The 17818-nt window shown below is 38.3% G+C and overlaps 1 protein-coding gene across 1 annotated transcript in view; it reads left to right on the top strand.

The window, feature by feature from the left end:
- Window positions 1-17818, top strand: part of pigg (phosphatidylinositol glycan anchor biosynthesis class G) — a 182196-nt gene that overhangs the window by 162126 nt on the left and 2252 nt on the right. The window contains exon 14 of the mRNA XM_051954047.1: window positions 17600-17747. Coding sequence (XP_051810007.1) covers window positions 17600-17747 — 148 coding nt within the window. The remainder of the gene's footprint in view (window positions 1-17599; window positions 17748-17818) is intronic.

Below are 17818 nucleotides of genomic sequence, written 5' to 3'. Positions count from 1 at the left end.
TGGCTGCTGAGGCCATGATATGTGGTTAACATAACTTTCAACAAACTATTCAATGACCTCTCGTGCAATATTGGTGGTTATTGACATTCTGGAGGAGAAAACTCCCAAAAGAATACAAATCTCTCATCATAATATAAAGTGGACCCAAACCCTACCATCACAATGCTCCAACAGTGGAGCCACCAGATCTCTTCAGGTTTTCCTTTAATTTTCACCATCTGTGTATTTTTACCATTTCCTTCTTTGTTTTTTTACATTTCAATCGTTAATTTGGATCTTTAAAAAACCCAACCGCCTAATTACATTTTAATTTTTGATTTATTTTCCTGCACAACAAATTTTGCCTGAGGTCACAGCCAGCCTTCGATTTGTGACTTAATTAAAACACTTAATTTGCTCTCTTGCTTTCATTCATGTTATTCTAATCTCTTCAGTTTTATGCTCAGTCCAGATATCTATTTTCCAGCACTTATCCGGTTTCGGGTCACGCTTCTGACCTCTTCCCCAGCCATGTCCTCCAGCTAAGTGTTTAGAAGGAGGTGTGACGTCTCCAGGAGGCTCCCAGGCTGCTCCGGGGGTCTCCAGAGGGGTTAGCAGGTCCTGGAGGCATCCTGACCTGAAGCCCAAACACCTCAGCTGGCTCTTTTCATAGCAGAGGTGCAGCCAAGCGTCACCCGACAGGCACACTTCACTCTGCTGACTTTTCCAGAGCTGTGAGTAAACTAAAGTCTCATTTCGCATGTGAGTTTTTGTTTCTGTGAGCACAGATGCCGCAATCTCTTTGACAGCTTCCTCACAGCTGTAACTTCTGACCTTATGGCTCTAACAGTTTCTTTTTGACCCGATGTGTTCTGGGAGCCACTACGCCTCGCGCTGAAAGGCAGAAATCCAATTCAAGTGCACAGTTTCAGATCACATCTCATTCCACCCCTAAAGGCCACTGTACAAGGACACCAGCCGCTCTAAATGTTGCGTGCTTCATACATGTAGGCACAAACTACAGTCTTCCTCCCTCAGACCTGCAGCCACATTGAGGTGAAGCTCTTGTTTTTCAGACAAACTTCAGTGCCACAGTGCTCAGCCTGGGGCTCATGAATACCCGACATCTGGCTTGACTCTTTACCTCAGGCTTCTCTGGGAAAGAACAGCGTCCATCTCCAATCCAAGTCTGATCCTGTGAAATTACATTGTTGGAATTCTAAATTTCGACTTTTTATTCCAGCACAATTTCTGCTCTTTTAGCGTTTTGTTTTGTTTTTGTCTTTTATGTTTTTCTCATTCTGTCATATTTGGAAGAGCTGATGTGATACATTAAAACGCTCTTGCTCGTGTTTCTGTCAGTTACATAACAGAGCCTCCGTCATGTTATCTGTCAAACCCAGTCTCTCTGCTGAATAGTAAATCTTCCTCAAAGCTCTGCTGGTTGAGAATACAAATCATATTAGGGATTTATTGGATCAAAATCATCTGGGATATCCTTGTTTTGAAGCTATTAATATTTTTATTTTAGTAATGGATAGAATGGAGTGAGATTTGATGGTGAAAGAGTTATCACCAGAATATGCAGCTCCCATATGGGGCTTTTTTAGTGTCTTTCAGCTCATTCTCTTGGTTTTCTGCTTCATAATTGTTCTGGTTTATTACTCCTGCTCTCATTAGTATCTTTAGTTAAAGAAACACTGTAAAACGTGACTTGATCCAGGTGAAGGTATTGTTGCCCCTCAATATTCAGTAGATGTTTTACTGTAATAGACATAGATGAACCAAAGCATTAAGGCTACTGTCAGGATTTATCATCTTGTAAGAATGCAATGTTCTACTGGAAAACCTCAGGTCTTGACATTCATGTGTGTGTTACTTTGACATGTACCAACCAAAATACCACCTTAAATATTGCTGCAAACCAGGCAGCCCCCTCTATGACAACAGCACTCCCCAACCAATAGGATGCAACTGCCCAAATCTGCTCAAGAACACAACAAGGAACCCAAGGTGTTGACATGAGCTCCAAACTACAATGTAAATAGTCATGAAAATAAAGAAAAGCCATTAAGTGAGAAGGTATGTCTAAACTTTTGACTGGTAGTGTACATGTTTCAGATCAATCCATCCTTGAGCAATCATACTACTGTGTTTCTGTATTTCCTGCATTTTTGATTGATGAAATGACAGTTCTTCATGCAGTGTAATGTCTCTTTAAATCATCAGATCCTTGTGTTTGCGTCCATAAGTGTCACGAATGGTGGTGGTAGAACCCAGGCGCAGATACCAACAGGCAGGCAACAGGTGTAGTGGAGAAAATAGGGTTTATTGAACCAAAATAAAACGTCCAAAAGGCAGCAAAACAACACAAGGGACACATACTCACAAACAGAGCAAATCCTTTACCGGGAGGAACCAGCTTAGGCAAGTCCAAAAGTTCTAAGTCCACAAAGGGGTGAGTCCATAAAAGAAAAACCTAAGTAGTCCAAAGGCAGTAGGGTCCAAAGGGAAGAGCCTCAAAAATCCAGAGTTAGGGGAAAATCAGAAGGCGAAAGGCGTAAACCGTGTAAGAAACGGTCTGTGCTGTGATGCTCCCACACACAAAGAGGGGAGCAGGGGATATTTAAACTAAAGGGGGAAGGCAGGTGAATAAAGTTGAGCTGATTGCTCCTCAGCTGAGTCGAATGACAATAATTAGTCCTGCAGCAAGCAATCAGCTGTGAGCGAGACAGGGAGAAAGGGAAACAAAAACCAGGCAGGAGCTGCAACAGCATCCTGACAGAAACCAGAAACAAAACCAAGTCAGGAGCCGGACGGCTTCCTGACAATAAGAAGGGGCATAGATCACGTTCCGATAAATCAGTAAACAACTAGCAGCTCATCAGCACTGAGCCGGTGCTGCTGGAATGCATATCTGAAAGTGTGTGGATTTGTATGTATTTCCTGACCCATCTTTCATGTGAGCTGAGAACTGGCCACTCCTGGCTGTCCGGCAGAAAATACAGAATTAATTACAGGAATAGAGCAGCTGGAGAGCTAAATTGAAGTTGCGCCTTTGAGTTGGAACTTCCCCTGTGAAGGCGACCTTACCTCCGCTGCACCGCTCTTCTCTTTTGATGCTCCAGGAGTTGTCTGCTAAGTGGCAGATGGCAGCGAGCCAAAGAGGTTATTGCAAGTTTAGAGCTGGCTCGCTCTGAAAACACAGCCACTGCAGGAGCTATTGATTGACGCTCGGCTCACTCTGAGGATGCAGACGCTGCCAGGGTTCCCCTTCTCCCTCCACTGCATCTCTGCCACACTTTCTGTTCCAAGCCACTGAGAGGAATCCAGCTCGCTAAAACTCTGCTCACTTTTAAGACGCCTGAGGGGAAACTCTTGCTTTTTGCATGAAATTACTACTGGCTTGACTTACACATTAGAGAAGCTGCTTCTTAACTCCTCATGAACTACGTCTGACCGTCTGCAATGAAATGTTGTCATTGAGATTGAACTTTTCCGATCCTTTAAGTGCGTCTAAGTCAGAAACTGTATAGAGGTGAATCTGCGAACACTCTTATATAATCACTCTATATTCAGAATAATGTTGCAGCATCTCTCTTGGAGAACTTTTAGGTGAGAATTGTGACAGTCAGCATTTCTATTAACTATTCTCAATATGAAGCAACAGCTCGCAACAAACTAGCCAGGAGTTAGCTGTAATATAAAATATCCTGCCAGCAAATGGTGCTCATTAGTTGGCAGACAAATGGAATAAACAGGCATCTGGTGCCGATAGTTGGGTTTATACCGAGTATAAAGAACATTTTAATTGAAACATTGAGGAGGAGCGTTCAGCAGGCCGAGATAATGGGTTTAAAGACCTTCTCTGGTGACTTTTTTCCACCTTGTTAGCATTTTTTATATGCTAGAAGTGACCTTATGAGCAAAATAAACAGCAAACACCATGACTGAGCATTTTTACCTTGAAGCTGCAGTGAACTGATGACAGTCTCAAAGTTTCTAGTTCAGGAATGTGTGGTTGAATTACTCCAATATTACAACTTGACATTTTGTACCGTAGATTAGTTTTACAGTGTTTAAGCAGAGCCGTAGGTGAGCTGGTGTGCTCGAGCTGTAATGGGTAGGGACAGATGAGGTGACATTTGGACCATGCTAAGGCAGGAAGGAATTAATTTCATGGAAAAAAAACTTCTAAATATGTAATTTTAAAAGACAAAGATCAGTTTTCATAAATTAAATCAACTAGAGAGGGACATCCAACTACAGCTAAAACTACTAATTAAGTAAAAGTAATCCATTAACTAAATATAATATAGATAATAATAAATAACTAGCTCACTTTTTAGTATTTTTAGTAATTTATTACTTTTAGCTACATATTTATACATTTTAGATATTTGTTCCACTAACTAGTTATACCCTTTAGCTAACAATTTTTTTTGCTTTCGCTAACTATTTGTTGCTTTTAGCTAACTATGCTAACTTTTACTTTTAGTTAATGATTTGTTTCTTGTGGTAAACTGTTTATTTCATTTAGCTATCTATTTGTTGTTTTTTGCTATTAATTCTTTTTAGCTATTTGTTACTTTTAGCTAAGAATTTAATCCTTTTAGCTAACTATTTGTTGCTTTTAGCTAGCTATGCTAACTTGGGTATTTTTATTTCACAATTTGTTTCTTGTGGTATGTTTACCTCATTTAGCTGACTATTTGTTTGTTTTTTTTACATTATTTATTCCTTTTAGCTATTTGTTGCCTTTAGCTAACTATACTAACTTTGGTATTTTTAGTTCACAATTTGTTTCTTGTCATAAAATGTTTACATCATTTAGCTAACTATTTGTTATTTGAGTTAATTCCTTTTAGCTATTTGTTTTTTTTTTGCTAACTATTAATTCCTTTTAGCTATTTGTTACTTTTAGCTAAGAATTTATTCCTTTTAGCAGAGTGTTTTTACGCTTTCGCTAACTGTTGCTTTTAGCTAACTAAACTAACTTTGTTATTTTTATGTTAACTATTTGTTTGGCAAACTGTTTACTTCATTTAGCTAACTATCTGTTATTTTTGGCTATTAATTCCTTTTAGCTATTTGTTTGTTTGTTTGTTTGTTTTGCTAACTATTAATTCCTTTTAGCTATTTGTTACTTTTAGCTTTAAGCTAAGAATTTATTCCTTTTAGCAGAGTATTTTTACACTTTCGCTAACTGGTTGTGGCTTTTAGCTAACTATGCTAACTGTTATTTTTATGTTAACTATTTGTCTTGTTTGGCAAACTGTTTATTTCATTTAGCTAGCTATTTGTTATGTTTGGCTATTAATTCGTTTTAGCTATTTGTTACTTTTAGCTAAGAATTTAATTCTTTTTACAAAACATTTTTATGCTTTCGCTAACTATTTGTTGTGTTTAGCTAACTATGCTAACTTTGGTATTTTTAGTAAACTATTTGTTTCTTGTGGTTAGCTGTTTACATCATTTAGCTGTGTTATTTTTAGTTATTAATTTTAGCTATTTGTTTCTTTTAGCTAACTATTAATTAATGTTATCATTTATATACATTAAAATATTACAATGTACACGATGATTAAATTATGTTTTAAAAATAAATAAAATTAAATGCTAATACAGTCTCTAAATATATCCTTTTTATTAATCTTCCTCCCCAACCTCTTCTATGAATTGAGCTTTTAAAAGGTTCCCTCGAGTAAGCAGAGATCCCTGAGTATCCTCTGAGTTCCTTAATGCTCCCCTGATTCTAAGAGAGTAGATGGAGAAGAAATCACTGCTACTGATTGATAAACACAATCATAACTCAAAGCGCACTTACAAGCTTTTTCTGGAGCTTTTAATCAAATCAGTCTCTTCATCAGCGAATAGCATTTGCTCGAGTGTCATGGAGAGGGATTTGTTGACATGTAAGCTTGTCCCTGCTGTTTTAGAGTTCAGGATATCAGCAGCAGATGAAGACAAAGGGCTGTGGTTAAAAGCTCTTGAAAAAGCTCATAAGCAGACCTTGAGTCAGTCTTGTTTGCTGAAAGCACCCTTTCCAACATCGAGAATGAATTCTCCTGCGAGACTGGTAGGGAGTCATAAAAGCTGGAGCAGTTAGCTGATTAAAATGCTTTTCTTTTAAATCTATACTGAAAATAATGCAAGAAAATATATAAACAACAGGTCCGTCTCCATGACAACTGAGCAAGTGTCATCATCTAATGCAGGCAACAACAAAAGAAAACCTAGTAAGTGGACACTGAGTTGAGAAAATGTTTTATTCAACATCTTTGACATTTAAAATCTTAACATTAACATTTGTATCATCTGATGTTTGGGATCATTTAAACTGAAATGATCCACATTTAGCTGATTTACATAATAACTTAGAAATGTTTGCTACATGCTGCATCTGTACAATAGAACCCAGAAAGTGTTTGGACAATTTGATTGTGAGCACATTTTTCGAGTTCATAAAGTTCTCCCATAAACGATCATTTTTTAAAAAGTCAATGATCTACAGAAAAGCACATTTATCACATCTCGAAACAAATATTTTCTGCCAAAATAATCGTCACTTGAGACAGTTTGAGCTTTCAGTGGCAACAAAAAAAGCATTTGGACAAACTTACTGGAACATCATTGTAAATATGATAAACTACATAATGGTTGCTCTGTTAAGGGCACCTGTGTGAACTTAAGGCTGACTCATTATACAACCATTATATATATATATATTCCAGTGCTTTGTGTAAAGCAGCTGCAAAATGGCAAAGACAAGTAAAGTAAGCTGAAAGAAAAGGTCAAGCACTGTTTGTTTAGCACAACAAAGGCTACTACATTTGACAGAACAGCAAAAAAAAAAAAAGCTGTTCATGAGAAAAAGTTCATAAATGGAGGATTTGCGATTGAGAACAGAAGGCGTAAGAGAAGATCAGCAGCAGATTATGGCGCATAATTGTGAGTAAAACGAGGCAAAAACAGCAGCAAAGACTAGCAGATGCAAACCAGACCATTTAAACCAGGGTCAAGAAGGGAGGGGGAGCGATATGGACCATTCATTAGCTCAAAGAAGAAGGCAGCCAGGATTAAATTTGCAGAAGAACATGCACAGAAAGACGGCAGCCTTTGGAGATGTGTGCGGTTTTCAGATGAGTCCAAATTCAACCTACACGGATCTGATGGTGAAGGAAAATGAAAGAGAGTGAGAAAATCAAAGTCCTGGTGTAAATGAACCTCTTCACTGATGGAGCCGTGAACTCATATTTTAGATGTAAACTTTAGGAAAGATAAACAGCCAGAAATACAGATTAAAGGAAGACAAATGGATATTTCAGCAGCAGAAAGAACACTTTGCCCTTCCATATAACATGGATTGGAAGTCAGCTATTTTGTATCCAAACACTTTTCAGACTTCATTTTAAGCTCTTCATGTAATATTTTAATATTTAAAACCTGGCAAACTATGAATATTTAGCTTGACATCGGTCTTTCTTGCTATCTTTAAAACGTTAAAACCGATTCCTTTGATATTTTGCCATCTAATGCAATGAAATTCACACATTTCAAAGTGTCTAAATACTTCTTGGTTTGCAACACGGCTGAAAGCACAGCGCCAGCTTTGACTCCACTAAGCTGTTTGACAGTCTGATATAAACGCTTCTTCATTAGCTGCATCTGAAGCACAAATGCCTTTTGATCATGACTCTCACACATCAAGCTACAAGCTATCAATTCATAATTATTTGCAAATAAGGTAAACATACAGTTAATACGGGGAGTTTTGCAGCAAAATAAAAGCCTCTGCAGTGGTGCTTATCTAGCTGGTGCATTCAAAAACAGGTTTCAACTCATGTACAGAACAAAGTAAAAATCTGAACGATAAATTATAGATCATAAAGAAGAATCAAGCTTTTGAAATTGGCACAAGTGAGTCTAATTGCTTGGAAGCCCACACACAGGTAATGAAGCACATTTTTTTCACGAAATGCCCAGTGTTGGCTTTTAAAAGCCACTGGAGCTTTTCCAGACACAACTTTGCCTGGCAGCCTGCTGCACACAGCAAATGGATAGGTTTCTAATGAAAGGCTTTTAGGGGGTATTGATTTTTTTTTTTTTTGTTCCATAAGTATGGCTGGCTGTTTCGTCCTTGACATACATTCGGACAAGTATGTAGATTGAGAAAATATTCTACTCAAGATACGTATGTGTCAACCCTGGTGTGTGTCTGGGTTTTTCTAAGAAGCAAAGACTTCTCACTGCAAGACCACCTGCAGAAGTGCCATTTAAAAAGCCGTTACACCCGTTAATGAGCTAGCTGTAATCTGAAGTAGCTCCAAAGACGTTTTTGATCCCACGTCCTCGCCTCAGGGCTCAACCCCAGCTGCAAGCTCCTGTCCACGGACATCACTCATCCTTGTGTCTGCAGTGTAATCACTTGTGCAGAAAGCCTCCCTCATATTCCTCAGAGTGAGGAACTTTGAGATGCAAGTCAGCGGTTTCTACTTTGTGTGACCAGAGCTGGAGGCCGTCATTACACTAATGCAGCGCTGCTATCCAACAAAGGATCTGCCACCAGGGGGGAAAAAAACCTCCGGACCGCAGAGAACACAGATCTTAAGATAATGTACTGCCCTACATTGCAATCTGACATGTCGGAGCTTTTTTCAAATGTGCAATTATTCATCATTACACTTCTGGAGCAACAGGATTTTCTCATGTAGTAGAACAGATATCATGAGCTATCTTCAAAGGCACACTTATTACATTAGCATTAATAGAGGTACTCTCTTGCAGGGTCAGTGGCATTTTAAAGCAGTTTTGGCGTATTATTCCACTAGTGATTTTTTAAAATTACGTAACATTTTTTTTAAAAAAGCATCATTTCACTCTGCTTGAATGCTGGACTGAGATGTTTGAAGTCGCCTTGTGAGAGCAGGTGAGAGGTCTAATCCCATGAAAAGGTGCCACTAAGCAAGACACTTAACCCCTGCCTGCTCTTCTACAAGAGGTCGATGGCTGCCAGTAGAGCAGCACCGAGTCAATCCGAGTCAATCTGTGGCTCAGGTGGACTCTCCTGGATAAACAATGATCACATTTGTGGTGTAATCTTGGATTTTCTCTCCGGTGAACAGGCAGGTGACATTTGTTAACAACCGGCGAGATGAACGAGATGCATTTGTCACAACAGACAGCGGGTTATAAACTGCTCCCACAGTGGTGACTTTTAAAAAGTTAATCTCTCCCTCTATTGCCTGTAAGGGTGAATGCACTTTGTCATCTTGTAATTGTGTCTGATGGAGCTGATATTTAAACACAGCAACACTGTGGAACAAGCCGGATAAAAATGAGCCTGGTGGAGCTACACAGAAACAAGTCAAACAGAGTCTGTAGGGAAATTATCATCGTATCAGGAACAAGCAGAGATGCATTTTTTTGCACCCTGAGTTTTACTAGGTTTGATTTATTCTCCATGAACACGCAAAAACAACCTCACATGCCGCATTTTAGTAGGGACGTATTGATAGAAGCACGACATAGACAGACATTACCGTTTAAAAGTTTGGGGTCACTTAGAAATGTCCTTATTTTTGAAAGAAAGACGTTTTTTTTCAATGAGGAAAACATTAATCAGAAATACAGTCTAGACATTTTTAATGTGGTGAATGACTGGAAATTTTCAATGGAATATCTGCATTTCCAGCAACCATAACTCCTGTGTTCTACTGCTACATTGTGTCAGCTAACGGTGTTGAAAGGCTCATTGATGATTAGAAAACCCTTGTGCAGTTATGTTAGCACATGAATAAAAGTGTGCGTTTCCATGGAAAACATGACATTGCCTGGGTGACCACAAACGTATGAACAATAGTGTACATATAGGAGGTCAATATTTAGGATAAACACTCAAAATATAGCTTTGTGTGATGTATTTTAGATCTACAGAAAGTTTTGAACATGAGCAGAAATCTTACACAACATATGAGATACTAAGGTGAAGAGATTTACATTAATTAAAGTTATTTAGTTTAGATTTGACGTAAAAAGGTGTCCCATGCACATTTAAAGAGAACAGAAAACTCAGTCATTCATGCTGTATGTGTGTGTTGACTCAGCAGGGATAATATTAAATGATAAGAGTTCACATACAGGTAAAATAAATATTTAAAAGTAACACAGAATGCCTGAGAGCATACCTGCATTACATTCCTTTGTATTATAAATTGTCTCCTAGTGCCTGGATGTTGTTTGTTTCTGTAGATAAATAATAATAATTCAGCCATAAATTGGTGCAGAAAATGGACAAACTGGTGCATGAAACTTCACCAGTATGAAGGAAATGAAGTGTTTGATGTTCTGGGAGTGGAGCTCCAGATACCATGAATAACGTGTCCCATTCTCCAATGTTTAAACACAACCACAGCCACCAATAACTAGAGCTACTGGTGAGTTATTTATCAGATTCAATTTGTACATTAATCTCTGTGGTATTAGCTTGCAACTTTAGCTTTCTTTGCTAGCTCGGAAAGGCTGTAAGTTACTTAGCTATTAGCTGTTAGCCAAGGTATTGTTATTATTATTATTAGACAACTATTCCATATCTCGGATTATCTATTTATGTATCTATTTTTATGCATTTTATTTGTAAGTTTACATAACAGGAGCAGTTTTAAAGCATTGCTGTAAATGCTCCAGAGTCAGCCAAGATATAAATTTAATCTCTAGTCCCTGGAAGGATGCTGCACAGTCACACTATAATCAAAGTAATAGCAATACCGTGATGTAAGGACTAAATGTCTCTGTAAATATTTCGTTAGATCTTATATGTTGTCATCTGATATCAAAGATGGAGATTATGGCTGATCAAGACATTTTTAACTGATCAGTATCCTGTGTTTCTGTCCATTAGTACCATTAGTGACAGGATACAATTTAAAATAATTTCCTTAATCAATAGTTGCTTAATTGATATCTCAAATTATGCATGTGTGACTGGTTTAGTCAATGTATACATGTTTTGAGGTGCAAAGACGGTTCTCTCGTCAGTCTCAGCTTGTCTAAACCACATGAGCTCTGGTTGGAGGTCATTCAGCGTCTCATAAGTCTTTGTCATGGTGCCCGTTGTTTGCTAAACCCCACAATGCTCTCAGTTTACCAGCATGGAAGTCTTTCTAGTCTGAGTGACCACCTCCTCAGGTCACTACAGTATGAAGCAGTAAGATGTATTAGCAACCTGGTACTATGGCTAATATACAAACATTTTTTGATATTTAAGTAGTGAATGCAATTTTTTGCCATTTTTTAAAGCTTGTAGATCCACGATGCATCCGACCATCTTTACACTACATTTCAAACTGTGTCCTAATGGAACATTACAGCAAGGTTTAAGACCACCAGAGCTGTTCAGCTGTCAAGCATATAGCTTGGATTGATTTTAACAATTTATAGTGCTTGAAATGTGTATTCTGTAGGAGAATGGTACCAGATTGAGATTTGGCAAAAGGTCTTGGTTGGGACATTCCTAATTATTAATATAAATGTGCTGAATGTAACTGAGCCCTTTGTCCGTAAGTATTATTTTACTTTGATAACTGGTCCAGTTGGAACCATAAACTGTGTATAAAAATGGACCAATCCTCCATGATATCACCTGTAGGTTTAATGAAAAGTGATTTTTTAGTCTCTGTGGTCCAATGTGAGTATTTAGGACTGTCTTACTGTCAAAACATCAGTTGCATGAGGGCTCTGACTTTTCAACACTATTATACACATTATCTGTAAGTCTGCAAACTTTCCTCAGGGACTTGCTAACATTTCATAGTAAAATTGGTGACATACAAAATTTATTTTATAAATAATATACTTTTTTCCCCTACAAACTTTCCCCTTTTATTGTTTTACAACACTGAATCATGGTTTATTTATTTTTGTAATTTTTTGACAAGAATTAAAAAAAACAGACTGTGAAAACAGATCTCTATAAAGCAATGTCAATTAATTAAAAACATAAAAGATAAAAGAAGTCAGATTAGCAATCATTCACCAGAAATCTGTTTTCATTTTGGGATTAAAGTCTTCTTTTGTGAATTCATGTCGAAAAAAACCTAAAGAAATTCACCATGTTTCACATTGAAAAGCAATATAAACGGAAATCTTCCAGAGAAGGTGAATGCTTTTTATAGGCGCTGTATAAATGTGGTTTTCCTGCACTGCACAAAATGTACACAAATCAAGGGTGGATGTTGAAGGGAAGAAATCCACTGGGCAGTTTATCTGTCACTGACAGCACCTGACTACTTGTTGTTGTGGTTGTTTACTGCACAATTGTGGAGCTGTTTGTATTTTCAGTCAGATGTCTGCAGAGGATTTACCGATGATCATGGCTTTCCTGATTTTTGGTGGTTTGCTCAAGCGTATAAACACTGTAATGTCACAAACAGGGAGTGGGCAGCTGATAAAACATGAGTCCATATTCTTTTTTCTATGGCGAGGTGTTTTTCCAAGCAACATGTGCTGTCACAGTAGTGTTTCCCATTACTCCTTTTATACCAGCTGTAAGGTCAGTTAAGTCTGTGAGGGTTTAGCGTGTCATCTTTACATTGGAGATTGGGATTAGACCAGTGTGGTGGCTCCGGTTGTTGTTGCCTTATTGGCTCCTCCTAATTCTTGGCTATCTTGAAATTGAGCAAAGAGGTCAAACAGGCATCTCTGGTTGGATTAGGTTCATTTTGTCGTTATGTACTATACGAAACTATTACTTATTTAAACCGACAATTCAGGAAAAAGTTTGTTACCTTGCTGACGTGTTTCGACAGCCTCCGCTCTCTTCTTCAGAGCGTCATCCGACATTTGCTGACGTGTCCTTTTTATCACGTGGTCGGCTTGACAGATCTGTCAGAGTCTGTCAAACCGACCACGCCTCCCGCCGTCCGGTGGTCTCCGGAGGATGGTGTCCCAGGTGTGCGAGAGGATGTAGGCCCCCTCGTCCCGGTTCATAGTGTTGCCCGCCCGCTTTCTGATTTCGATGGCTTCCTTGATCCATCGTTTCAGTTTATTTGTCTCCGAGGCTATAATCCTCCCTCCGTCCCAGTCCATAATGTGATTTTGTCTTCTGCAGTGATCTGTGATGGCTGATTTTTTATTTTCTTGTTCGGCTTTTTCTTTTTGTGATCTTGTGAGGCGTCCTTTTTGCATTCTGTTTGGTGTTCGTTTCTTCTTGTTTTGAATGCAAAAAGTAATCAACTGGACGCCTCACAAGATCACAAAAAGAAAAAGCCAAACAAGAAAATAAAAAATCAGCCATCACAGATCACTGCAGAAGACAAAATCACATTTATGGACTGGGACGGGGGGAGGATTATAGCCTCGGAGACAAATAAACTGAAACGATGGATCAAGGAAGCCATCGAAATCAGGAAGCAGGTGGGCAACACTATGAACCAGGACGAGGGGGCCTACATCCTCTCGCACACCTGGGACACCATCCTCCAAGAGACCACCGGACGGTGGAAGGAGTGGTCGGTTTGACAGACTCTGACAGATCTGTCAAGACGACCACGTGATAAAAAGGACACGTCAGCAAATGTCGGATGACGCTCTGAAGAAGACAGCGGAGGCTGTCGAAACATGTCAGCAAGGTAACAAACTTTTTCCTGAATTGTCGGTTTAAATAAGTAATAGTTTCGTATAAGGCATCTCTGGACCATGAACTGCCTGACACTCAAAGCAACCAACATCCTTAATTATGCACAGCTTTAACCCTTAATACAATTTAAATGAGCGTGTTCTCAAAAAATTCACTCCCTGTACAGCTGTTGTGAATGAGGAAACTACCTTCAGAGACCACTACTCTTGTTAGTTCCAGGCTGTAAACATTTTTATTTCTGCTGTAAAGTTGAACATTTTAACATGGGGATCTCATCCAGCCTCTAGTGGCCATTTGAAGAACTGCAGTTCAGTGTTGGTTTCATTTAGTCCCAAAGGTTTCTGTTTGGTAAGAACAAATTGTTAGCATTTTCTATACTGTTGAATAGTTCTGTCTATGCTAAGGCATCATATTTCATAAGCTCATCAAACATTTTCTTTGAAAAATGTGTTTAGTGTGCAGCATGAAGTGAAATCGAAATCTTTAAGTAAAGCACAGCTAATGTTTACATGCATTTAACTACTGTGCACCACTGTGACTTAATTACCATCGACCGCCTTATGACACACTCTAAAATGAGATTCAACACGCTCTGATTATTGATCATAGAATAGATTTGTGTTCACTCAGAATCAACTTCTCTTTGTATAAATGGGGCTGATGGAGCTGATTTGATCGGGTTGTTTTGTCCTCATAGAAGCATTAACGCTGCTCAGTCTTCACTAAATCACCTCAGCATGAACAAAGCAGGGCTGCACAGTGGAAAGGTGGTTAGCACCGTGGCCTCGCAGCTAAAAGATCCCCAGCTGATGTCTCTGGCTGTGCTTCTTCCCACAGTCCAAAAACATGCTGAGGTTAATCGGTGATTCTAAATTGTCCGTAGATGAATGTGAGTGTGATTGTTTGTCTTTAGGTGTAGTCCTGTGATAGACTGGTGACCTGTCTTCACCTTCAGTCAGCTGGATAGACTCCACCCCCCCACCCCACCCCACCCCCCCGTGACCCTAATGAGCATTAGCAGTGTTTATATGATGGATGGATGAACAAAATACTTAAAGAAACACTTTTTCTTGAGTTAAATCTGCCAAATAATGTCCCCAAGTTATCAGTAATAGATTTTGTCAGTAAATGTCAGAAAACATTAGAATCTGGATGGTTATATGTCAGTAAGTTTGAAGATATAATCAGTGTGTTTATGCAGATTTTGTGATGATGTTTATGCAGAGTTGGCAGTTCTATAATGAGTTTTTTAGCTATTTTCAAATATGTCATACGTGACCTTGTGTGTCCTGGAAATACATAACAACTCTGCTTTGCTTAATCAAACAATCAGCTGGAAAATGGGAGCAGAAACTATCTTCAGTCCAATAACTAAATGCAAACAAGCCGGTACTGAGAGTCCGGTGACTTAATAGAGAGGGGATCATAGCACCATCAGACCAGAGCTCCATCCTGAGTTTATTTCACCATTAAAAGTTTGGGTTTATTTATGCCACATTCAGCCTCCTAGAGATCTCATTGAAAATCATTCAGCTAAAACCAAATGATGGCTATTTACCGCAGCTATTCAAGCCTTATTTTGACTTCAGTTATTGAATGTGAGAACATTTCTCACAAGTAACAAGCCCCATGTATAATAAAAACACAAGATGGAAGCAGCCTTGCTTCATTGCACCAGCTCACTGTGCAGTCATTCTTTGTAAAAATGTGACATTTCTGTGAATTCTGAGCTGTTGGGATGTAAGAGAGAAGACTGGAAGCAGTCACACAAGAAGGTAATCTCCCGAGAAATTTTTTTTTTTTTTAAAAACACCAGAAGCCACCTGAAACCGGATAAGTCATAAAACCTGGTATGATACTGCTGACCTGAGTGTCTGCAGTCTTTTCCTCAGCAGTTGAGATTCACACTGCAGCCCACACCATCGGCTTTGTTTGCAGCTTTCTTTGGACAATCCTCTATGAAACTTTTAGGACACCAACTCCCCCAAGACCTCTTTTGTTCTCCAGTCGGTTGCCGAGTTAATCTTAGGTTATAGCCACTTTATTTTTCAGGCATGAAACTTAAGAGCGAAGCGAGGTGCAGGATTTATTTATTTATTTTTCTATCTTCTATTCAGCTCTGGCACGCAAAGCCCAACCTAAGCAGAATGAGTGAGTGGAAAGCATCATCACACAGTTTTGAAAGGATAAGAGGAGGATTATTACACTGAGCCAGTGAAGTACTTCTTAAAGTTTGTTCATCACAGGGTGCTCGTCAAAGCGGCCCCCAGAAAGACATTCAGCCTCGGATGCTCATTTGGGGGCTTTAAACTGAAGGACCATTTGGATTTAATTTACCTCCGAGCAGCGCTGTCTAAAGGTGTAATAATGACAGCAGACAAATCTGTCCGTTTGTCTGGAGCCACTGTTGTAGCTGTGAGGTGAAACGGTGGCGCTGAACGGCTTTTCGTTGTCCAGGGAGGATGCACACTGGGAACCGATGTGGTTATTAGTGTGTGGTGATGTTAATAAATGATTTCGAGTCACATGAAGTGGAACAAGCAGCTCTGCACAGTTTGAATCCTTTAAATTGGAAATGGTGTGTTACCACCTTCAGTCTGGTTCCCATCCGGACACACCGGCCCATCTGGGAGCTTTAAAGAATCCCAGAAAGGAGGGATTTTGTGTCATTATCCCTCCTACTACTGTGAAAGCAAATATGTGGTGTGTATTCAGGGTCAGGTTGCCTCAGAGCTTCTGTACTCTATTATCTGTCATATATGATCTATCATCGCTACCATGAGCTGCTGTGGGATTCTGACAAACCTTTAGGAAGGAAATTTTACTGATTTTACACATTAAGCTCAGTTTGCTGTAAACACAGTTTCATAATATGTACTGGGGCTGCAGTGGGAGCGTTTCACAGTCAGAAAAAAATCCCCTGAAGTCTCCTTAATTACTTACTATACTTCCATGAACCAATAGTTTAAGTACTAACAGTGTTATTTTCAATGTACTAACAATGTGCTAAGTAGCCTAATGATGTATCATTAGTGATGGGTTTGATGTACAATTTGGAGACAAAATTAAACTGCACTGAAATATACTTAAGTGCATTTTTAAAATGAATGTTGTACTTTATAATTTAATCTGATTTATATTTAAATTTTGTCTCAAACATGCTCAAAATATATACATGAAATGAAATTGATGAATTTTTTGATGAAATTATTAATAGAAAAATACTATATACTGTTTGTCCAAGTGCATCTTAACAGTTTCTCAAAATACTACTATAGTCAAATGCTTAAAATTCCATTTAAGTGCAATACATTTAACATATCTAAAGTAAACTTAACTGTGAAATCAACCTAAAATCTATAAAAAAATTATATTTACAAGGTTTTATACATATATATGGAACTAATTTTAATATATTTCCTTAAGTATTATCTGTGTATTAATAACAATCTAATTAAAATATACTTAAAACTAATGGAAAATACATTTTTCAAAGCATACTATTAGTATAAAAACATTAACTTAAGTATGTTTTAGTGTATTTTTAAAGGTATTTCTAAATGCTACAGTCAGGTCCTCTAAATTGTGTTTGTTTGTCTTTACTGGCTTAGTTTAGCAATTTCAGTACGCATTGAAAATAACCTTTTTAGTGCATAAATCATGAGCTCATGGAAGTACACTGACTGTATTTAAATGTACTTAAATGACTTTAACCTGGAAACCCTGATGATGTCATAAAGATGTTGCCAGGGTAACCTCAGCTTGGGTTTGGAGACTGTGTTATAAATTAAAGGTGTGGAGAAATAATACTTTAAAAAAAAAAAAAGCTACTAAATACTAAGGATCTAATGAGAAAAGTTTGGTGTTATTCTGTCAAACCAGGGTTATTGCAGTTTTAGACATTCTGGAGACTAAAAGTCGGTTTACTGGAGCCTCCTGCTCTTTGGATTTTACTGATTCTTTTTCATCTCTTTCTCTTTTTAGTCCCTGGGCTTTATGAAAGTGCAATAATAAATCACCGGAGTGAGCCTTTAAAGTGGACACCACACAGTGCAGCTAAAACAGAGCCTTTTGAGGTCTCTTTCTTTCTCACCATGATGATGACGACGATGACGATGATGATGTGCTGCAGGTATTTTCCCAGATGATGATGATAAATAAAATAAATATCTCAACAAAAAAAATGACAGATGCATTAAACAC

This window comes from Acanthochromis polyacanthus, chromosome 10, assembly GCF_021347895.1.
Source record: "Acanthochromis polyacanthus isolate Apoly-LR-REF ecotype Palm Island chromosome 10, KAUST_Apoly_ChrSc, whole genome shotgun sequence".
Lineage (NCBI taxonomy): Eukaryota > Metazoa > Chordata > Actinopteri > Pomacentridae > Acanthochromis > Acanthochromis polyacanthus.
This window is presented reverse-complemented; position numbering and strand designations above follow the sequence as displayed.